Below are 24238 nucleotides of genomic sequence, written 5' to 3'. Positions count from 1 at the left end.
TGAATCTTCCCATTAGATTTTATAAACCCCCTATAGATTAGATTTGTCTTAATAAACGAACAAATTCTTTTTTTGTTTACTATCTGAGCATTTAACTTTACTTTAAGGATCTTCTAGAACTTTTTCTTGTGATTTTTGTGTCTTGAGTAATTTAGCATTTCTGCAAAATATCTTGTTCTTTTATCATATAAAAGCTTGTTTGTTCTCTTTGACTCCGTCTTTTTCGTGTCTTTTTTAATCTAACCTATCTTCCTCCTTGAATACTGTTTCCTTGCTTCTCAGTAAGGAACTTCTTCAAACCACATAGTTACTCTCTTACAGAGAGTGGGCTAATAGTTCAGAAAACTGCAATCAGCTTTCTTATCTATACAATGTGGTTCACTTCCAAGATTTTTCTGTTCCAAATTGTAGTCTAAGAAAGGGTATTCTTCTCCTTTTATCCCCCAAAGTCTTTTTATAATCCTTGGGGTTTTGCATTAATGAATACTCTTAGAATCAGTACATATCATCAGAGTGGAATCTGTTCTTCAAGCTTCATCTTATTTATCCAGTTTTGTACTTATAGTTCACATTTTGCTTCTGGTGAGACAATTCATTCCTCTTGCTCCATGCAAAACTCTTTCCATCCCTTGTAGAGAATTATCAAAAAAGATCAGTTTTCTTTGGAACCTGCAAACATCTTTTTGACTGGCTTAGCTGTCTTGTGGGCTCAGCAGAGCACCTGTCTACAAATATGTCTCATTTAAAGTCGCTATTCCTATGACCAGCTCGATCACCAGAGCACTCTTTGCAGTTTGCATGATGAGAGATTGCTGATCATTAGATACTTTCGACTGTTCAGAGTCCTCCTGTTTCCTGATTTTTAGTTTGTCTATTCTCACATGTTTCTAGATGTGCAGAATGTGGCCTGGTGATTATGGGCTGCCAAACCTCCTTTCTTGTTTTTGGTAGCTAGCCTTTTCTTTTTCTTTCCTCCTGAGTTTGAGGCAATGAGGCTATCAAAGTATCTTCCAAACTTCCTGATACTTAACATAGTCAGTAGTTGTCCTTCCAAGCCACAAGTATTTTTTCCTGTGCAGCTATTAATTTGGATATTGTGTAGAGAAAATCATTTCTGACTCAGGCAGAATGTCATGTGTTGTACATCCATTTCATGTCACTCTCTGATTCCATATCTAGCTATCATGATCCTAATGTAGAACTGTATCAAGGATGTCTCATTTCAAAGGTAACAAAGAGTTCTTTTGCTTGCTACTCCTGTTCAGGAGTAAGTGTAGTAGCTTATTTTTACACTAAGCTGTCAAGTCCAGTGGCATCTCCTTGCTAACAAGTGATAATTCAAATCTATTGTACAAATACAGTGAGGTTCTGCCCAGAATTACAGAATCCTCTTTCACTGTCCTGATTTGACATCTAAAAGGCTAGCTGTAGGATCCTGAACAACGTTAAAAAATATTTTAGTTTTGCGTGTAAGTGACCTGACCGTATCCGAAACTCCATTAACTTAGTAAGAATATAACAATTTACTAATGAATATAAGATTTGAGACCATTTGAATTCATTTCTTAGAAACATAGTTTGAGCATTTCTTAGAATCATAGTTTGAGATGCTGCTCTGTATGTATTCCTATCTTCTGTTGTTCAGACATTTAATGGTGTCTGAAGTAGGCTCAGCTGTTACCATTAAAATATAATTTTGGGCTTTTTATTATTATTATTTTACAAAAGTACATTTAACTTTAATGTTTAAACATGAAATTTTTGTAGTACTTGTTCCAGAATGGGAATTTACAAGAGTAATGAAGAGCCAAAGTGTTTGTGTGAAAGCTTCTCAGTGATCTTTCTGAATCGTAGTAGGCACAGCTATGAACCCTAGCAGTAATAGAACTACATGATTTTTTTAAAAAATGTTGTTACATTGATGACTTTTGTTAACATTTTTTTCTAAAAAATCTAAGAAAATTGACTAATATTCAATTTTTTCATGTTTACTCAGCTTTTACTGTTAAACCAGTGACACTATGATATCAGTAGATTTTCAATGACTAAGTTTTTCATGTATAAACGCCTCTAATTTTGTACTAAGTTTTCCCTCTCCTGTAAAACAAATTTTTAGAGTTTTAAAAATATTTCTCATGCTTTCTATATACAGCATAAAGTAGAGAATATAATATTCAAAATAGGTTTGGAAAGACAAGTTTTTTGTTCTTGCTATACCCAGAACATACTGAAGGCTTAATTTGTATGAGCTGTCCTCAATTTTCATTGCATGATAAGGCTGTGGAGCTAAGTAAACATAATGTTTGATGTTTATTTTTATTAGTAGTCAGACATTTTAAATCTGCAATTAGTTATAATGGCCTGCAAAGATCAGTGATCTATTATTACACATGCTAAAGGCTGTTATCTATTTCTGTTATTATTTTAGTCTGTTGACTAAGACTCAGCAAAGTCATGATAGGTCATTTACATTTTAGGTCTGTCACTACAGTCAGATTAAGTAGATGGGTTTTTTTGGTGTGGTTTTAAGTGGAAGTGTAAAATACATGTGCCATCAAAAATTTGAACATAGGTATGTGAATCCTTGTTTCCAAGGATTACTGATACTGTTTAAGACTTACTTGAATCTTTTTCAACAAATGTAAGCAGCTAGTTCTCTGAATAATGAGCAAATAGAGACGTCGACTCTTCTAGTAATAAGACTCTTAAAGTAAATGAATTTAGGACTTCACAAGAAATTAATCTTGAATATGCTTCTGGCTGTGTTTTCAGGAGGAACAGTTTTGAAAAACGGAGAGCTGTTTTTGATAATTAATTCCTTTTCTCTCGCCCCTGCCCTTAATTCTACAGCGTTTTGAGCTACAGGATTCAAAAAGCCATTTGCTTCCCAGAAGGATTACAAAAGTAGAAAGTGTACATGGAAACAAAACCTTCAAGGCTGATGTAACTGTCCAGATTGGTGAAAAAGAAGTGATCTTCCAGGTATTAATTCATGTATTCATGAAACTATGTATATTTAGTTATCATTAATTTAATTCTGTCTCATCCAGAACTTGATACCTACACTTGATACTGAAACTCATTTGCATCGAATATTTAGTTTTTTAGTAGTGTAACGTGATATTTTTTAGAAGATCATTTAGCTACTGAAGTAGTAGATTATGATTAAACAAGATTTTGTTTTTAGATAAACTCACACTTTTCTACCTTTTATTCATTTAAGTATCTTGTATTAAAACAAATGCTGAGGAACAGATGAAAGAAAAATTTTTAGATTTCTTTTTTTTAATTGGATTGGCATTACACAGAGTACACGTGATGCTCTTGGTGCTGCTTTCTCTTTTTCTTTTAATAGAAACAATAGTCTGTCTACACCTCACCTAGAACATTACCAAGTACTTATTACATTTTAACGTAGAATATTGGGAAAAGAGAACAAAAGTAATTACATCAAATATGATTAGTTTGATTTTCTTCCAATGAAGTTTGTGGCCTATTGATGGTGAAATAAGGTCTTATTGAAGAAACAGATGCTGATCTAAGAATTTGAAGTGAATGCTTCATTTGAAGAGACTAGAGAGTCTCTGTAAAGGAAGTGAATTGATGGGACTCAGAAAGAGATCATAACTGTATTGGTGAGGAATGTCCTCAGAGAGTTTGTACCATGACAAGATAAAAAGGGGAACAGCAGCAAACAGGAATTTGTCAGAAAAAGGTGAAACTGTAAGTATTTGATTGGACTCTTTTCTGAGGAAAAGATTTTTGCTTTCATTTAACCTGTATATAGGTGATACCTGCTGAAAGTTTGTCTGCAAAATTTATGTCTTTGGAAACACAAAGACATAAGGAGTTTGCAGATGGAGCAGTTTTCAGACTAAACCAGGAAGTAGGATTAGAGTAAGTGTCTTAATGTGGAGAACAACTGAATATTGCTACTCTTCAAAGCTCTAACCAGAATAATCCCTTCAATTTTTCACAATACAGCTTGCCTCTTCTCTTATTTCTCTGATAAAAAATAAGGAATTATACTGATGATTTTTGTTTTAGATCTAACATGAACAGCCTCAAGGTCTTTGTAGACCCAAAGACTACTGTTCAATTGGTTAACATTCCCTTTTTTCTTTTTTTTTCTTTTATTATTAAAAGTAGAAAAGGGAAGAGTGAAGGAAGTTGGGTCTTAAAAATTATACAATGTTAATTTTAAAAATGAAGGATTTAGATTTGATAGATGACAATTATCAGCAAGCTATTACATGATTTTTGCTGAAGTGTAACCCAGTCCACATGAAGTCTAAACTGTATAGTTTATTTAGCATTTTGTTTTTTTCCATATAGGTTCCAGCTGGGACTGGGCCATTAAAACATTCTGGATCAGATTCTTTCATAAGGACTCCCAGCCATAACCAACTATTGGCAGAAATGATGCAATCCCATATGGTTAAAGATATGTGTTTAATTGGAGGAAAAGTAAGAATTAAATTTTTTTTGTCTTTCATTTTTCTTGTTTCCTAGGACATAATATAGGTTTGTTTTTATTTTTTTTTATTTTTATTCCCTCTTTTTCCTTTTCTTTTCTTTTTTTTTTTTATTTTTAATTTTTTACTTTTTTAGGGCTGTGGCAAAACAGTTATTGCTAAGGAGTTTGCTGATATACTAGGATACAGCATAGAACCTATCATGCTCTATCAGGTAAGTAAATTATTTGCTGATGTTTTTAATGTATGCTATTTCATTTTAATATAGTCCAAAATATAACACACAGAGGTAGGTTCTCTGTGTAAGATGGAGTCTTTATATACAACTGCAACTTTTAAAATCATTGGTACAGGGGAAAAAAACAAAGGACAATGAAGACTTAAAAGATAGTGAAGTTTTCTGATCATTGTTGGACATTTTTTACTCTCTCTGTTAGAATATTTGTCTGTAAAATCTTTTCTGATTTGCAGGGCTAGATACTATGCAGCCAAGGTGATATAGGTAGTACACTGTTACATATTCTTCAGCTCTGATACTGCTTTACTTCATTATATTGGCTTCATTATGAATACAAAAGAAAGATAATTTACATAAACAAAAAAGTATGGAGAATCATTTAAAGGAATAATTTTTCTCCTAGCTGAAAACAGTTGACAACTTGTGCTGTGATTTATCATGACTGACTATCATAAAGAAAATTTTGTCTTTTTTTGTCTTCTCCTCTTTGGATTTTGTTTCCCTTTGAAGTGTGTTTCCTGCCTTTAGGTCAAAGTGATTCCCGCTTGTAATTGCATGTTAAATGGCCCCGGAAGACCTTTTCTCCTTCCTTTTCTGTTTGTCCATATTCTGTGTAATTTTATAACGGAATTCTCCATTATCAATAGTATTTTATTATTATTATTGAAGGCAGTTTCTTTGTTGTGTTGAGAATGCAAAATGGCTTTTATGTTTGTGGGGATTTTTTTAAAGTTATTTTTTTATGTTCCATAGACTTGCTCTTTCTCCTGTTTTTTCTGGTTTGTTTCTTCTTCTATTGCCAAGATCTCTTGATGTTGATTTTTTTATGATGCCTAACACACATACTTTTTTAAAAAAAATGTAATTTCTGTGCTTTTTCTTTACTTATATTTCTGTTTAGACCGAAGATTTCAGGTGTGACAGAGATGTGTTGCAGTAATATACATTAATACGGCACACTATTCACAAGCAGACAGTAATCTTCAGTCCTTAGCCTCATTGTTACCGATTTACTCATGTTGTGATCTAGGGTTTTAATATAAATGTGACTTTAAAGATAATTTTGGGGGACAGTGTTCATAAACATTTCTTGTAAGACACACAAGCAGTTGACTTAGATGTCATCTTACTCCATGACTGTTATTCTAAGGCAAGAAGGAAGAACTGAGAAGTCCTTAGGGCCTCAGGGGCCTTAGAAGGTAGTGGTAAGGAGCTTGTTGCATTGAGAATGTTTTTAGCAAGTTGGAGGAGGAAATTTACAATAGTGGAAAAGATTGGGGCAGAATAAATGTTTTGAATGAGTTGATATTAAAGTTTGGATTTAAAAAAAATAAGGTGGAGGAAGTAGTAGTGGTTCCAAAATGTTTGGATGTACAGAATAGCAAGGGAATGAAAAATTTCAGAGCAGTCAGTTGTCATAGAGTGTAAGTAAGAGTAAATGTGGAGCTGTGAGGCTGCTATAAGTCTAGGATTTTTTTCTTTGCTTTTATCTGGAAAATTCTTCAGATTTTCTCACGGCACTTACTGTTTTGCAAACCCCAAGTTCTGTCATGTTTATCTGTGATCTTCCATTGCTAATAGTCACTTTCTACTTGTTTGGACAGAATTGTCTGTTTTAGATCTTAATGCATTCTAACCTGAAACAGGGAAAAAATGAGAGAAAATAGGAGAGAAAAATAGTAATGCTGATGGACACAGTCTTCTGTTTCCCTGAATAGCTGAGAACCTCCCCAGACAGGTTCCTGCTGCTTTTGCATCCCACAAGATGCCTTTTACTAATAAAGGCACAGGCCCTGAATATATGTCTACATAGGTGGGCTCACACAGATGAGAGCTCTTCTCCCATGCTTTAACCCAACCAGATGTGAACTGATTTGCATTCAAAAACCAGATCGCCTCATCAGCGTGATGTTGTGTTCGTGCTAATATACTTGGCTTCTCAGGAATGCCTGTTACCCTGTGTACAGTGGTGTATTAAGATAGATGCGTGGTTTCTGAGCCAGAATTGTGTGCAGCCAGCCTGCATACTACTTTCTGCACTTGTCCGTGGAAGTATGTTTTGAATCTCCCCAGGAAAATAACTTGACAAACCCCTTTAAGGACATACCCAGCCTAGCTCTTGTTTCGTTGTATGCAATATGATTGGATACTCATCACGAAAATTAGAGACTTATTTGGGCTAGATAATGTGGCCAGTGTTTCTCAAGGTCCTGCCTTTAAAGTAGAACACCTTTGCTGAGAAGGAACTGAAGACTTCCCCTTAGGAGACACGTGCGAAGGAGAGCTGACAGAGAAATTGGTTTACTGAGCAAGCGTCCTTCTTGCAAAAGGATCTGTAATTCCTCCAGAAATAAAATCTAGGTCAAGGGCTTGAACTAGTTCCCACCGCAGTGAACCTTTCCTTTGATTTTGCCAGGATTTCAAGTGCAAAGGGCAGAGATTTTTATAGAGAGATTTCTGGGGTTTTTTTTGTAATGCTACACATAGTTGTGAAGGCAAGCAAATAACTAGTTTTGAGTGCATGATTGAGTATAAACTAATATGTAGTTGTTTGTCTCTGTATACGTGGATTCCCTATATACAATATCTGAAATATTCTCGAAAGTTATTAAATGAAGGAAAATTTAAAACATGATTGAATATATCTGAAATGTGCATGTTTTCATACATTTTAAGAAATACATTTGTTTTTCTTAAGAAATGTAATAACATTAGATGCTTTTACATAGCATATTAATAATAGTTTAATGTCAGAACAAATATTCAGTATGCTAATTCATTCAATAATTGGACAATTAAGGCAATGAGAAGTTAGATTCTGTAAATCTAACAGATTTTAGTTTAGGTTAAAAGAATTTTTTTTTGAGAGATAGACAAATTGCTCTAAGTCGTTTCTAAAATTTTTCATATTTGCTTCATATTTTTTTTCTGTCTGAAGTTGATTTATGAACTTGAACAATGTGGAAAGGGATATTTCTTTATATTGATTTCACAGGAGAAAATGAAGGGCACTTTGAAAGCTTTTATACCATGAGATAAGAATCAACTTTATCTAAACCAGGGATTCCCAAACCTTTTTGCATTTAGATCATCTTTTATAGTAGAAATTGTGCCATAGAACAATTACGGTCTCATTTGTGATCTTTTACATCATTATTTTGATTTCTGATATGTAAAATTCTTTGTTGACAAATTGACAAAGCAAAGTCATTTTAGGTAAGATTTATTTTAGTTGTCCCTTAATGCAGTTAAGCAGCGGCAAATGAGAAGCAGCAGCAAGCCAGTTTTTTGTGGACTGTAGTTTGGGAACTTATCGTTTAAAAAGCTTAAAATAAAACATTTCGGGGGGAAAATTGTGTTTTTATACTGATACTATAACAATTTTCCAACAACTTACTCCTTCCTTTCTAAAACAATCTTAGGTACATTGCAAGTGTTTGTGTAGTGTGATGTTTGTTTCTAGGATTTCTTTTTTTTTCTTTTTATGTATGACCTCATAATTTTTCTTTACAAATTCCTTCCTATTTTTTATTTGGGAAATATTAACAAAATGTGAGTCCAATTGGCATGAAAAGCAGGAAACGGATTTCTTCACCTTGTAATTGCCAAGAACATGGTTATCACAGAGAGAGTCATGAAAAACAGCTAATTTGGAGGCTTTTATTGCTATTGCTGCTAAAAGGAGTTCGATACACCCTTCTTGTTTTCTCTACTGAATTTTGTGTGACTCATCTGAAGACTTTTAACTAAAAACTTTGCTCTGTATCACATCATTTATGCCTTATTCCTTTTTTTCTCCATTTCAGAGGTATTTTAGGAAATAAATGATAAGCAAGGTAATAATACACTTAAACTACAGTGATTTATAAAAGAAGATAAGAATTTTGTGTCCTAAGGAATATAATTTTATCATCGCTTTGCCCAAAGTAAGAATGAAACATTTTTAATTCATAGCCTCCTTATGTCCCTCTCAAAGGGAGGGTTTTTTTGCATGAGAGTATTATAATATGATATTGTATAATATATAATTTAAAAAACTGATTAGGAATTTAATACTGTAAATCATATAAATCACTATTATCACTAGAATCACTGCAAGAACTTAGCCCTGAAACAAGCCCCTTACAGAGAATGTGCAAATATTAGCGAATGATACTTTTCTTTAATGTCACTAAATTGAATCTGATGCAAGCATTTAAATTATGGTATAAACTCTTTTTTTGTTATTTCAGACAATATTTTCTGGCCAAGTACACTTCTGAGTTTATCTCCAGATAATTAACGCATGATTCTTCAGATGTCTATCTGTTCAGTGCATGTAGACAACATTATATATAGCACAATAGACTCCTGATCAATTAATACTAGACACAGTTTCATTCCCATAGAGGTATCTTGTCAGAAGGTGTCTTAGTTTTATATTCTGTTATACAGCATTTACTTACTAGAGAATGCACGTAAAACTTTTCACACAAGTCATAAAAATACCCGTATTTTTCTCTGTCTTTGATTTTAAAAAAATGTATTTGAAATTGGTTTTTAGAAAAGAACAAACAGGATTAAAATCTAAAAGTAAAAAAAAAATGGCTGTTTTTATGGATCTGAATGAGAGGCTTTAAATTATACAAATGTGGAAACATTGAAGGAACCAGACTTTGTCCTGTTATTTTAAGGCTTTTAAGGAAATGTAGAAAGAGGAAATGAATCAAGCCATATGACGTAACGTATTCTATTTTTATTCTTTGAAGTTCAAATGGTTTGCAGTTGTAAATAGGATGCATGCAAAAGCTGCAACTGCAACAGAAAATATTTTTCTCATCTGATTTTAGGTTAAGTTCTGCTCAGCCTGAGGAAGGAATTTCAACTTTCAGGTCACAAAATGGCTATTAAGGTTTTCTTTGTTGTTCTAGTGCGTACCTACTATAATGGAACATCTGAAATATGTATGGTGGAGGATATACTAGCTTTTACTTTTGATTGTCATTTATCCCTAAAATATTATTTTGTGATACTCTATACTTGCAATATTTTGCAAAGTATGTTTTTTGTGTCTATTTGCCTCCTTTCTTACTCTGTCCTTTCTTCTGTGATGTTTCCACTGTATTTTCCATGTGAGAGTTAGAATGTTCTACTTCTTTGTGTTATGATCTCACTTGAAGATTAATGATGAAATCTTTTCTTTTTCAGCTTCTGTCTATATAAAATGAATGACGTTTGTTTATTACAGGTGTAAATTGCTGCCCCCTTCTGTACACAAGGCTGCATACAAGTTGTCATATGCTTGTATTACACTTAAGGAAAAAAAAGGCTTTTGTTCCAGTTTCAAAAAGACAATATTAACAAGTCTAGACCTATGAGAGAAGACTGTTTAGCATTTTGTTTGTTGGTGTATGTGCGTTGGTGTGTATTTCTGATATTCTTTGGAAAAGTAATTTAAGATTTCCTGCTAATCTGCCTTGGGTATATTCTCAGAAAAAAATAAATGCAGCTTTGAGGAAGAAAACAGGCACTTGTAGATGAATAAGACACCATACAAATATATTTTTCTGATGAATTGATACTTACAGGATATGACAGCTAGAGATTTGCTGCAGCAAAGGTATACTCTTCCTAATGGAGACACTGCTTGGAGACCATCGCCACTTGTTACTGCTGCCCTGGAAGGAAAGCTTGTTATTCTTGATGGCATTCATCGAATTAACCCTGGCACTCTAGCTGTTCTTCAAAGGTCAGGATGTGAACATGTATAAGTTGGGTGCATGTGATCTGCTTACTGAGGGCATGCATACTAAGAAATCAAGTTTTGTCTAGTGAATACAACTATAACTTCAAGAATTCTGTAAAAATCAATCTGAGCATTGAAGTTTTATAAAGTGTGTAACATTTAATCTTTGCATACTTGAAAGCAGAAGCAATTCTTTCATGTTCCTTATAAGTCTATACTAATACTGGATATTTCAGCTGTTGGATAATATTGCGTGTGTTCTTCTTTGAATTGAAGAATAAGCCAGATTTTACCCTTACTAAAGTCATGAAACCTGAAGGTGAATAATACATGCACAATGATTTGAAAATGAAAGATCTGTCAGAAAATGTATTCAATACTTTGAATGCATTCTGCTGCTAAATAAAGTATATGATTATTACAGTCATATATAAACCATACTTTGTATCCATTGCAAAAAATGCTTTGTAAACATTATTTCAATAAATTGAATACATTTGAATAAAATTAATGTATAAATAAATTTATAATAATAGAAATAGTGCATAATAATATAAATGCATAAGTAGATTTTGAATACGTTAAATTGAATTCAATAATTTCAATAAAAATAAATTAAATTTTCCAAAGACACAAATAATAATAGCAGATAATATGTTAATCAAAATAATAATAATCCATACTATCAGGTCAAATTTTTCTGCTATTTCAGTTTCCTGCACCATATAATGCCTTTCATTAATTTAAAGAAATCACCAGCTTTAAAAGCAGTTGCTTGCAAAAACATTTTGTGACTACTTTTTTTATTGCATTTATGCACAGATACAGAATAGAGAATGATTCATGCCTGTTTTTCTCCTCATAATCGGTTTAGTTTTCTCTTCCGATTTTTCTTTCAACATCATGTGTCATATCTATCTATGTACACAGAATGAACTCCTACATGAAAAAATAAAAGATGGATTGGTATGTATATTAGCATTTAAGCCAACCAAAATATTTTTCTTCAAGAAACAAAAAAGTATAGTACTCTCTAATAGTATAACAAAATGGCTGCGTTCTATGCCGTTTATGCACACTGTACTGATAAGATGGAAAATTTTCTTCATTTTCTAATCATAGCTATTTAAACTAAATAGACTGACTTTGCACTGAAACTATTTGCTTTCACAAATTATTTTACCTCCACATGTGGGTGCATCTTAAATTAGCATAACTTTTTCTTTGATTGAAGTACTATAACCTAGGTTTTAACTGAGGTAGCTATTTAAAGAAGCAGTAGGTGAAATAAGTATTTTAAGAAGCAGTCAAATTTTAGATAAAGTTTACTTTTTTTTTTTCCCCACCAAACAGGCTAATTCATGACAGAGAACTAACTCTCTATGATGGCACCAGATTATTAAGGGAAGATAGGTATCAAAATTTAAAAGAAGAATTACAGGTCTCCGATGAGAAACTACAGGAAAGGTAATGTGTTCGCTGCAGATACTGAATGCAAACAGTATTTCGTACTGTAAAGAGCTTAATCTCCTTTTTTATTACAAGAACATCTTGCAGAATGCTTTCCTCTTAAACTGATACTTTTTAATCACTGGGAGAACATATTTTGAAAGTCAGTTTCCTCATGAGCCTTTTTCCTTTTGTAGTATGAGAAAATTATATCCTGTGTAGAGTGCTCAAACTAAAAGAAAAGCATTTAACATCCTTTAACAAAAGCAGTTAGAAATTGAAAAGAAGTAAGTAAGTATAGAAAAGTAAGTATAGAAAAACATAGATATAAAAGTATATAGTATTTTATTTTGGAACATTTTATTAGGGGCATCTCAAAATTAAGCTAAATTGAAGTAAAATATAACTTGTTACTTTCTTTTGCATCAATAGCTAGAAAGCTGATATTTAATTTACAACTAGTAAGAGGCAGGAAATCCTAAGGATGGATTGGGACCCGTTATGCTTATTCTCTTTGTTTCTTCACTTCCACTTGTCTGCTAGAAACATCCTACATATAGAAACTTTTTCTAGTCTTCTTATGGCCATATTTGATACAGTGTCAAACACTGCTGACCAATTTCAATTAATGGGAAAGATTTTGTTGATTGTGTTCCAAAACAAATACAATCTTAAGACTCAGTTATATATGAAATAAGTCATCTGTCAGGAGCTAAACCCAATGTAATACTTAAGTGTCTCTAATCTCTGAATAAACAATTGAAGTTCTGTGTCAGATGTCTGTGTTCACATTTGCGATGGGGGATGTGCATGTGCCTGTGCTTGCGATATGCTTTTTAGCCCTATTAGTACTGGTAGAGGTACACTCATGATGTTCACCTCTGGACATGTACCCCCTTCTATTTCTCTAAATTGTCTTGCTGAATCAGATTTTTCCTTTGTCTTGCTTTATAGTCTTTAGAAAAGCTGATTTTTTTTTACTGCCAGATTGTTTTGTTATTTTTTGTTTGCTTTAGACTGAAAATACTGCATTTTGTAAGAACTGTATTTTAAGTCTTCTGTAGCATTAATTTTGATTATGTCAGTATGGTGTAATATAAACCTGCTGGTTGCAAATTGTATCCAGCCTGCTGAGGCCATATACCCAGCTAGATGGGCATGCCCTATGTTTGTTTTATTTGAGTAAAGAAATACATACCAAGAAAGTGTTCAGTTTGCCATGATTTTAAGCCCAGGCTTTGAAAAGAGAACCAAAAAAGGCTCCAAGGCATCACGTTGGAGTGCATCCCAATTTTGCATTGGACTTTGTACTTTAAAATAGATCCAGTCATTGTACTGGTTATTCTTCTCTCTGATCCCGATGTCCATGGTCTTGTCCGAGCAGAATGGCAGACGTTGTGTTAACTGCAAGGTGCCTTTTGGCTCATACCAACATATTCTGTTAATCTAGACAGTTGATCAGACATTCATCTTCAGTACTGCTCATTTTTCAGTGTCGAATCCCTTTCTCAAGATTAGAGCTTCACATCTCCCTGTTTTCCTTTACTGTGGCTTTTTTTTGGCAGCAGCCTCCCTTATAAGTGTCAGTGCCTCTTAGACTGTAAGACTCTTCCAGGCTCTGTTCTTTAGTGAGTGTTCTTCAGAACCGTCTTCTCACTATGCCATCTCTATACAGAGCTTTACTCCCTTTCATTGTCACTGGGCAAGCTTTTGGTTCCCCTGGACGATGCTTATTGTGTGTTGCTGTCGATTACTACTTCGGAGGGCTCATTTTTGTTTTTCCTCAAGAGCGTCCCTCTTTACTTCAGATCCCATTGTACTCCTTTTTTCTAGTCACTTGAATATTTCACAATACGAAGTTCATCGTGAATCATTAAGCCACTAAATGATCCACTTGACTAAAAGTGAGACTGATTTGGGAAGCACCAGAATCAGCTAGCAGCATAGTGTATAGGTGACTTTGTCAGCATCAAGTCCCTGCTTATTCTTAACCTTCAAGTTAAGCCTCTATGTGGTATCCACATTCTGTGTGTGTACCCTGTCACTCGCTTGTTTCTCCCTTTTTCAAAAAGGGGAAAGACCTTGACTTGTCAGCACAGTAGTTTTTCTCAGTTACCCTGTTGAGGTGGAGCGCTGCTCTGCTGTGGTTTCTCTTTATTTGCCTAAGTTGCATGTTACTGCGTTGTCCAGTTCAGTCTTTTGTGGCTGGACATCCTCAGTGGCTTCACTGAAGATTACTTCTTGACCTTGTAGATTTGTGAAATCTGGCTTTTACCTTCAAATCCATAAATGAGTGGTGTTTGTTATCTTGGGTAGGAATACATTCCTGATTGGAATGTATAGATCCTACTTGATCTGAAACTGATCCCCCCTAGCTCCCCTTCACACCAAAAAAAAAAAAAAAAAAAAAAAAAAAAAAAGAGAGAGAGAGAACAAGACAGAGTCTAACCCTGGTAGACATTCTTGCATATCGAAGTTTGACATGACTGCATAACACTACATAACACTCAAGTGTGACCAATTAGCACCATCTTGTTTACAGATGAAAATTTCTGGCAATGGATAAACCAGGGTCCATACTCAGAAAGTCACCTAATTTGAGGTGAAGTCTACTGCCTGGCTCTTGTTCAGCTCGCTCCTATATGGGCTTATTCAACAGAAGCCAAAGTGAAGTGGTGCAAACCTGTACCAACTTTGCTTTTGGCTGCTGTGTCCTTCAGCAACAGTGGACCGCTCTTCAGTGCAGAGGCCGCTGTTCTGCTCCGCTTCATAGTCTTGTGAACTTGAAGACATTTCAGAATCTCACCTTGTTTTTAGTGCCTTATGCATTCTGAAAACATCACTGCCTTTCACTGGCTCCAGGACATGATGTTAGTAGTTGCTCTATCATGTCTGTACTGCAGTCCCCCCTGCTACTTGTCCTTTTCAGTGCCAGTTAACTGTCATGGCAAGCTTCAGTATTTTTCAGTGTTGCAGAACAGCTATGCGGGAGGAGGCCTTTTCTCCAGATGCTTTGTCATTGAAAGAGGTCGGGGTACTGACAGCTGATTTAATCACAGTCTAAGGAAACAGGATGGTGCAAACCATCCCTCTGTTGCCTGCAGTAGATTGGTTTATAGGGGAGTTAAGCAGAATACATTGTAGCTTGAATTTATTAGCAGATTTGCTGGGCAAATTCTTATCTCTAAATTCTGAGTGGGAAATGCTTTCCATATCAATGAGAAATACTGTCTCTCTTGCTGTGTGTCTATGGCTATGACTAGTGGCCTCAGCTGTGCTTCTGATGTTAGAGCAAGACAGAAAACAGAGGTTTACTTATCCTGATATTCTGGATTTGATTAAAGTAATTCTGGTACCGCTATTCTTTATTTGTCTTGTAGATTCTATACTGTCATTCCAGGTCTGCTGAGACTAAACCTGGCATGTGCGCTGAGTGCACCTTATTAAAAACTACTCCTCTTCCTTTCTAGTAAGGGAGTTTCCTATGGAAAATAGTTTCAAGTTTCATTTGAACTGGGAAATAAATTTTTTTTTAACCCTAAATCACATTCATACAAGCTGAGGCTTCCATTCCCATTTGTATATTGGGAACTAATATACGTATTTTAAATATGGTATATAGAATACATATTTTACAGTTAAAAATATTTTATTATCAAACTTTTTATTATCTACTACCTGCAGAAAAGGGAGTATTTCTGAAAGACCAGAATTTGAAGTAATGATGCCGAAAGCTTCATTAGGAAATCATTAGATTAGGAGAGAGCAGGTCATCTTCAAGAATTGGAGAAAAGCAATAGCTGGAGCAATAGCTGAGATAGACTGAGATGGACTGATACCTAACTGCTATTTGGAAGAAGAACCAAATATATGGGGTACATGCGCAATTTCTTTTTGGGGACAGCTTTGCTGAATAAGGGTGTTGTTGATTTTAGTTACATTTGTCATAATGTAGTTTGCAGTTTCTCTCTGGAGCACTGCTTGTAACCATTCATGAAATACAAAATATCTCACTGTTGCTCTCCATTCCCTTGACTTAAAATTCCTAGTGAGGTGATTACTTGCAGCCAGATTCTTCTGCAAACTAGATAAATACAAATACGTTTTCCATAATGGAAAAAAAGAACTTATGATAACTGAAGTGTTTTAATAGACTACGTGGACTCAGTACTTGAATGGATTTTTACAAAAGAATTTCCAGTAAATAAAATCTATTCCATTATAATGGAATGGAGTACTCTTCCCTAACCAATAAGCCAAAACTCCTATAAATGTTTTTTACACAGATTTGCACACACCTGAAGATTTTTCAAGTTCTAGGAGGAATATTTGAGATAGTAATAGAGAGATTTTAGGCAATCCTTCAGAGAAACAAGAAAAAATTTTACTAAGCTTTCATGCAGTCAATTCTGTCTGAAAATATTTGATAATAAAATAAAGAGGATGGGAATGGGAATTTTGCAATGGGAAAAAGTAATGGCAATATTTTTTTCACTTTTAGTGCCTTTCTTTTTTAGCTTTTCAGGTATTCACTTGTGTGGTAGAATAGAAAGCTGAATATAACAGAAATATATATATTTGAAATATAATAGAAAGCTGAGTGTAACCCATAACTTAGAGAACTTCCAACACAGATAAATCAAGAGAGTTTTTTTCTTTTTTAATAAAGGGTGGCATTTCAGATCACAATATGATCTGAAGAATTTGCATGCCTTTATCAAGAATGTAAACAGTATTATACTAAAGAATGTGAACACTATTAAACCATTACACTCTTTGTAATAAGGCTGGATAAAGAGAAGAGTATTCTTTGGTGTTCAGAGTGGTTTGAAGTTTTGCAGATTAGAAATAATATTATTAAATGTAGTGAAATTTCATTTAAAAGCTTTAATTACCCATCTAAGAGTTAATAGAATATATTCTTATTTAAAATGATTCTAATTGGTATCATGTAGTTGTATGTTTCACTGAATATTTCTTTGCGTTTGCACATCTGTAACGTCCACAAGTTTTTTTTTTTTTTTTTTTTTTTTTTTTTTTTTTTTTTTTTTTGAAAAGGCTTTATACTGATGGGTGCAATAGTTCTATCAGGAATGACAAATACAAGCAGCAGGTTTGCCCGTGTGAAATTGTAGGAAACTGCTTGCCCTGGTAAAAGCCTATAAGCTACAATAACAAGCTCTTGTAACTAGCAGTTGGCACTGAATATTTTTCCTCTAGTGTTTCTTCAGCCAGATTGGCTGTGCAGTTAAGTTAGCAAATAGTTGCAGTAAAATGGAATTCAGTCACTTGAAGAAACTTAGTACTTTTGTTTATGAAATTTGGGGGGAGGGGAAAAAAAGATGCTCTTGAAAAAGTGACAGACTGTTTATAGTGCTTAAAAATCTTTTACATAGAAGGGAATTGCAGCTGCTGATTCCTTAATCATTTAGCAATTGTATGTTAATTTTCCTGAATAGGTTCAAAGATTAAGAAAAAGTGTATTCAATCACTGATTCACAGTGTGTATTCAAGAACTGTGCATAGAATTCCTTATGTAATCATCAATTACTGATTACTTCACTGAGACAGTTTAAAGGTGGCATACAACCTTCACAAGACAAGCGATGACGTGCTAGTTTGTCGTATGAAGCAGTATTTTAACGGATTTGAATGGATATTTTGGCTTTGGGTTTTTTTCTCCCCATGCAGGAAGTCTTTGGTGTGGTGAACAGAAAAGCAGCTATTTCAGGAAAATCTAGACATATGTATGTAATAGGATTGTTCAAAAGCTAAAAGAAGTCGCTCATAATGCTTGGGTAGTCTTAGTGCCTTGCAGACAGTGGATTATTTTCCATGTGACTAAGTTGAAAGGGAACACATAGAACAGATGAGAAAAATATCAAACGTGGCAGGAAGTGAATTTTGTAGGAAATAGATTTTCCAATATATTAAATTTTTAACTAGTTCTGTTTTCTAACTTTTACTTTTTTTCCCCTCCTCCTCAGCTTTGTGATTTTCCAGATAAAGTAATCTGTTAATGTTAGAGTATTATGAAGTTGAAGAAAAAGAGCAAGGAAACTAGAACAGGTCATTTTGTGGTCCTATTATTATAAAAATTCCCAACTCATAAAATTGTTCGTGTTTTGATTTTAGTAGAATAGGAGATTTATGAAATCATGTACAAGGAAGAGACAACAAAAACAGTTTGCTTTTGCAAGGTGGCCTTAGGAACACTGTACTGCATCTTTTTTAGGAGTGGCTTCAGTTGCTCAGGACAGCGTGTCAATTACAAGAAAATCTTTCCTTAAAATTGTCCTGAGTGAATTGCATTCTGGTCGTCTTTTCAAGCAAGGTGGTGGTATTCCTTCTTGGAATTAAACACTGATGGCCAGAGAAGGACGTAGATGTTACTAGCCCATTGGTACCCCCCTCTGTCTCTGTTGTTAGTAAACATTTAATAGAAAAAGGATAAAGACTTTCTGCATTAGTAAATTCACATCAAATTCTCCCACTGTGTTTGAGGCTCATTAATTTAAAAGGTGCCAAATTTTTAACAAGATACATACTTGACTTTCATCTGCAAAGAATAAAAGATATCAAGGATCTCTGTTTTATAGAATGTGGCTCCACATATACTCTTCTGTGTTCCCTTAGGGATCTGCTCTTGCAATGCTATAGAACAACTTCCTCCACTGTCACCATGGTGGAAGCTGGGAACTTTCAGTGCGTTGCAGAATTGAGTCGTTTGTTTTAGGAATAGTTAACATTTCCAACTTTGCAAACATCAGTCCAAGCTATAGGCTTTTGAAGTAGCCAAATATTCATGTTTACAAACTGGAAACCTACAGCAGGGATGTTGTAATATGTCCATGTCTAAAGAGAAATCAGTAACTTAAACTGATATTGCCATTTTAGTATGCCTTGACTTTGCTTCTCCTTTCCACACTATCCCCACCGTGCCTTTTGAGTTAGGCAGTGATGCAAGAGAAATGTCTTTCTGTTGCTAGGAAAATCTGACTGCTTCTTGTGCCCTCTTATGGTATTGTAGAAGGTCCAGAATTAGTCCTTGGAATTTAGGTTGATTAATGGAAGGGGCCATTTTTCTTACTAATAACGGAGGGAAAGATGAGTCTGGAATTTATTTTATTTATCCTATCTAGGAAATATTTTCTTCTGTAATAAGGTTGGTTATGTTCTCTGACCTCTTTTATGCTTATTGGTAGTGACATTCCCATTGGTTCCTCTTTCATGTGATGTTTTCAGACATCTATTTTTATCAATCAGAGAGTAGCTTCTAGGCTTACGACTTTCAGCTCAGACTAAATGATGCCACCTCCTCTGTTTGCTTTGATAAAAGTGGCTGTTGACTATATTCACTCCATTGTCTCAGAATTTTATTATTGTAACTAGCAAGTCAACCAACTACACAGTGGATTTAGTAATACATATTTAAGGGACATATTTTGTCTTCAGATTTTCTTGCTTGTATTATCATTTCCGTGTAAATTTAGCCAAGAAGAATGCTTGCCTCTAAATGTTCTGATGTCAAACATTATAATTATATGCAAAATGACACTTGATAACAGGCATAGCTAGCAGTGTAAGCTATCTAATTCCACTTCACCACTTCACTTGCTCTTTTTTTTTTAAACAAATTAATGGCTGTTATTTTAATAAGAATACTGAGAAATTAATTGTCAAAACAGGCTCTTCTTGCAAAATTTGATTGACTTTTAAATGTGATTTATTACTGTCTAGTTGCTTCTAGAGATGGTGCCATTGTGCTAATTGATGAGTACCAATAAATTCCTAATTCAAAGAGGTGGTAACCTTAAATAAGGCAGTCAAAAGATATGACAATGTCACAACCCAAAAGCAAGGGAGTGGCCTTACACTGCCCTAATAAATGCATCTAAAAGTTATACGTTTAAGTCTGCGGTAGTCACGCTATGACCTGTTATATTCAGTGGACTGAAATAGGCAGGCATCTAAAACACTGTTACTCACCAAATCCTCCAGTTTTAGAAATAGGTAGCATTCACTGAATCTAGCAGATCAGTTCCATATAGATTTAAAAAAAAAGAGAGAGAGAGAAGAAGAAGAATGTAGAAAAAGTACCTTTTACACTGTGGTAGTGGATTTTTAGAATGTGTTGCCACAGGAAGCTGTGGAGGCAAATAGGATCAAGAAGTTCAAAAAAGGGATTCGATAAACTTGCAGATAAAAAGATAAAAAAGCAAATAGGCAGGGGTGTATCCTCTAACCTTGAACATAGGTTTGTGGATGCTAGGAGAATATGAGAGACCTGGGCTGCTGACGGTGGCTAGGCTTATGTGCCTGTCCCAGATAACAGCTCCATCTGTCCAGCTGTCGCCATCAGAGATGTTTAGATAGATGGACCCAGTAGGGCATTTCTGAAGTTCCCGTAAATCAGATTAATCTGCCATTGGAGGGGCCTGTTTCTCTCCACTGACTCTAAAACGAGTCATCAGTGACTTGGCTTAGACTTTTTAAGTGTAACTTTTAGAGATATTGTGAAGTTAGGTGCATTAATCCCACCCTAAGAGCCTAGCTGCTTTTCCAAAAGCCACAGAGAAAGTCAGTAACATAACTGGGAAATAAATCCATCTCTTCATGGTAGCCAGCCTGATCTCTTTATAATATCATCCTTCCTGTCAATCTAATTGAGTAAAAGAAGTTACCCGTTACTGCAGCTCCAGTAAATCTTGTTTCCTCTCTGATTTGCCTGTTCAACATGCTGCTTTAGGTAAAGCACTTGTAAAATTTCATCAAATTAGTGAGATGTGTCCATTTCACACATACAAAAAAGGGTAAACAGTAGCTTTGTTGCTGGTATTTGCTCAACTAGAGGCATGCAGGTTAAATCGCACATAAAGAGGAGACTTGGGTGCCCTCCTAGGCATAAAAAATTACGAGCAATCTATAAAATTGCAAGTCATATTATATAGTTTTTGTCAGTTTTGTTTTTTTCATAAGATTGAATTGCAAAAGTTCTGAATAAACATTGGGCTATAGCTCAGTCCAATAATTCAATTCTTTCTTCAACTATTGTAAATTTGAATTTGATACCCATCACTTAAGCAACATTATGCATTTTTTAAAATGTTTTCTTGCAGGTCCATCTTTCCTATCCACCCCTCATTCAGAATAGTTGTCTTAGCAGAACCTCCGGTCATTGGAAGTAGTACCCAACAATGGTTGGGTCCAGAGTTTCTGACGCTGTTTCTTTTTCATAATGTGCATTCTTTAAACAAGAATGAAGAAATTCAAATTATAAAAGAAATGGTAAGTATGTTCATTATTTCAGCCAATTTTGATTATTTTTTAACTTAATATGATTATTTACTGTGTACAAAATATTTCACTATTGCAGACCCTATTTTTGTGTAGCATAAATGATTCTTCATTTTCAAATCCTTCTTATGTTTTGATGGCATTGATATAAATTAACCTTCTTATCGTGATATTAAATGATGCTGTAATATAAAAATGTTCTTTGTCAAAACTCTATTCCTTTTTGGGTGATGTAAAGCAACTGCAGCAACTGTATACTCATAGCATTTGTGTGTAGCTGTATATGGGTCTTACATATCCTGCAGTAAGATTAATACTGTTTTTCTTTCAAACAGATTCCAAATGTACCCAGTGTTGCTGTGGAGCAGTTGTTGTCATTAACGCACAAGCTTCGGGAGACAAATGACGCCACAGTAAGCCCTCTTTTTCAAATTTACTTTCTCCTGCTGTGACTGTATGTTTTAACAAAGGCTGGGTAAAGCATGCTAAACTATGGTGCTATTTTAGAGGCTGTCTGATTGAAAAACCAGCCTCAGAAAATTACTGTTGGTAGTTATTGCACCACATACTGTAAAGTTTTGATTTACATTTTTAGAATCTGCATAATAAGGCCTTTAGGCAATTGCCTGAATACCAGTGAAATCAGACAGAATAATGTATGTCAGTGGGTTTAGATGCATGGCTAAGCATGAAACGTGTATGAGGTGCCTTTTGCATGGATATGGATGTAATCATCTGTGTTCAAGTATTTTTTGATAACTCCGCTTTACTGGATGTTGTTATATAAAATACAGATCTTCAGTCATTGGAACTTTGATAGCAGAAATTATTGGGGCTTTTGGGGCAATGGGAACTAGCTAACTACCTAAAATGCCAACAGGCAATGGTGAAGACTAGGAGTAAAAAGGGAAAGCTCCAGAATTCCTAGTTGCCTTACTGTTACAGGCTGTTCTATTAAAGTAATTTTGTCAAGAAAAATAAGTTCTGCTGACATAGTAACCACAAAGTTCTTTAAAAAGATACAGTCAAATCTTAGTGAAAAGAAAAGAAAAGCGTTGCTATAGCAACTAAAGTAGCCTATGATTTTAATGTATCTAAAATGTAAAACATTTTTAGTGGAATCCAGCAGTTTAACTGGTATGTAAATGTAATCTATTCTTCTTACTTTTTGTGAATTTAACGTTGGTAATAGTTTTCACAGTATTACTATTTGAGAAGCTGAGAAAGGCTGAAAGGCTGTAATGTTCCTCTGAGCTTAAAAAAGTAAGTAGAAAAGTTGACTTCTAGGTACACCTTTTAGACGCTGTTGTAGCTAATAGTCTATTTAGCTTCGTTATTTAGCTTCCTACATTTGCTGTACAAATATAGGCTGATAAATGTGTTATATTTTTGACATATTTAGAGATATATCTTGCTTGAACAGAGCATTAAAAAAATCCTTTCCATATATGCGGATGTCTATAGCATTGTGAAATATCTAAATGAAGTGAGTGAGATTGGATAACAAGTGAGTCATAATACAGATTGAGGGAGGATTCTTGTAGATCAGCAGTGACATGAGACAGGTTGGGAAAAGCATGCCTACATTAAGAGCTGAAATGTGTGCCTTAGGTATGCCAGGCTATTTATAGAGCTGCCTAAGTAAGTAATCCTCTGCCAGAGATTATCCTGAAATATTAGCCATTGTTTAAAATGATTTTGTTAACAATAGAAGAATACCTGTAGCATATTCAGCCTGGGGGCGTTGTCTGCGTCATTGTAATTGTTTGGTTTACAATAGAGCATAGAGACCACGGTCAAGATCCTGTTGAACTAGATGCCGCATAGATATAAGTTGCAAAGACTGTCACTAACCCAGTTTTGAGTTTATGGTTGTGCCATATAAAAATAAATAAAAAGGGGATGAGGAGGAATGAGGAACTTTTATAACTGAAAGCTTAACACAGTTGCATACGTTCAGATGATGTGACACAGCTTCTCCTCTGTGGGCCAGACCTCTATACTTATTTATACTAGTGCAGGATCTGATGTTAAACACATACTTTAGACTTTAAAAATGTCCATGTTCTTAGGATTTGGATTTGTCAGTGTGTCAGATAAGAGGCAAGAGTGGCCACCTGCTCCCTCTAGCCTAGTTCAATGTGAAGTAAACTCTACCTCAGTTACTGTGCCCAGCTGCTTCTCTTCTTCAATGCAGTCCCAAAGGTTGTGACTTGAGAGGATTGCTCACTTCACCAGACTTCATTCTGCTTGCAAATGTTTCTGTTGTTTAAGATAATTTTGAAAATTATCTAATATAATTCCCAAAGATACTGATAATTCTGGCTAGCGAGCAGGAATCAGAGGAGTGCAGTTCTCACCCCTCTCCCTTGCTCATACTTCGTATATGACTATGTCATGAAGTAACACTTGAAATACCACAGTTTACAACTCAGTGTCTGTAATGCTGGGTTGTGAACTACCATGGTTCAGAAGATGCTTCACAGACCTCCATCAATGAAAACAGGACAAGAAAAGTAGTAATCTACCACTTATCACTATCTAAATCATTCTTACTTATTGTTCAGAGCAACACTGCAAAATATTATCCTTGGCCTTCTTAGTATTGGAAAAAAAATTTGTACAATTTTTATCAATTTTCCTTAAAAAAAAAAAAAAAAAAAAAAAAAAAAAAAAAAAAAAAGCCTGTTGGTCAAGAAAGAAGTTTTCCAGGAAAGAGAATTGATTTTGAGAAATTTTTCATACTTAGAAATGTTTGAGGGAAAAAAATCCTGTGAAATTTGTATATTGTCACATTTCATTCTCTCTTTTTTTCCTTGATGGCAAATTTCAGTGGGGGGGGGGGGGGGAAGGGGGAAGGGTTCAGTTGCAACACCATGTGTTAGGATAATTATGATACACTTAAAAATCACTTATATAAACTCAAAATGTTTTGAAATTATCTAATTAAAATATTTCACTCAACCCAGGCAAAGCGTGGTATGATTTACCAGATTGCACAAATTGCTTTGTGTTCCCTGATAAAGTAAGGACTCTATTTGTATTAGATACCTT

The 24238-nt window shown here is 34.5% G+C and overlaps 1 protein-coding gene across 1 annotated transcript in view; it reads left to right on the top strand.

The window, feature by feature from the left end:
• Window positions 1-24238, top strand: part of VWA8 (von Willebrand factor A domain containing 8) — a 188140-nt gene that overhangs the window by 44020 nt on the left and 119882 nt on the right. The window contains exons 10-16 of the mRNA XM_062566964.1: window positions 2851-2982; window positions 4336-4467; window positions 4612-4689; window positions 10281-10441; window positions 11792-11905; window positions 21007-21175; window positions 21520-21597. Of these exons, the coding sequence (XP_062422948.1) occupies window positions 2851-2982; window positions 4336-4467; window positions 4612-4689; window positions 10281-10441; window positions 11792-11905; window positions 21007-21175; window positions 21520-21597 (864 nt within the window). The remainder of the gene's footprint in view (window positions 1-2850; window positions 2983-4335; window positions 4468-4611; window positions 4690-10280; window positions 10442-11791; window positions 11906-21006; window positions 21176-21519; window positions 21598-24238) is intronic.

This window comes from Rhea pennata, chromosome 1 (genome assembly GCF_028389875.1).
Source record: "Rhea pennata isolate bPtePen1 chromosome 1, bPtePen1.pri, whole genome shotgun sequence".
Classification (NCBI taxonomy): Eukaryota; Metazoa; Chordata; class Aves; order Rheiformes; family Rheidae; genus Rhea; species Rhea pennata.
Note: the sequence above shows the minus strand (reverse complement) of the source record. Positions and strands in the feature narration are given on the sequence as shown.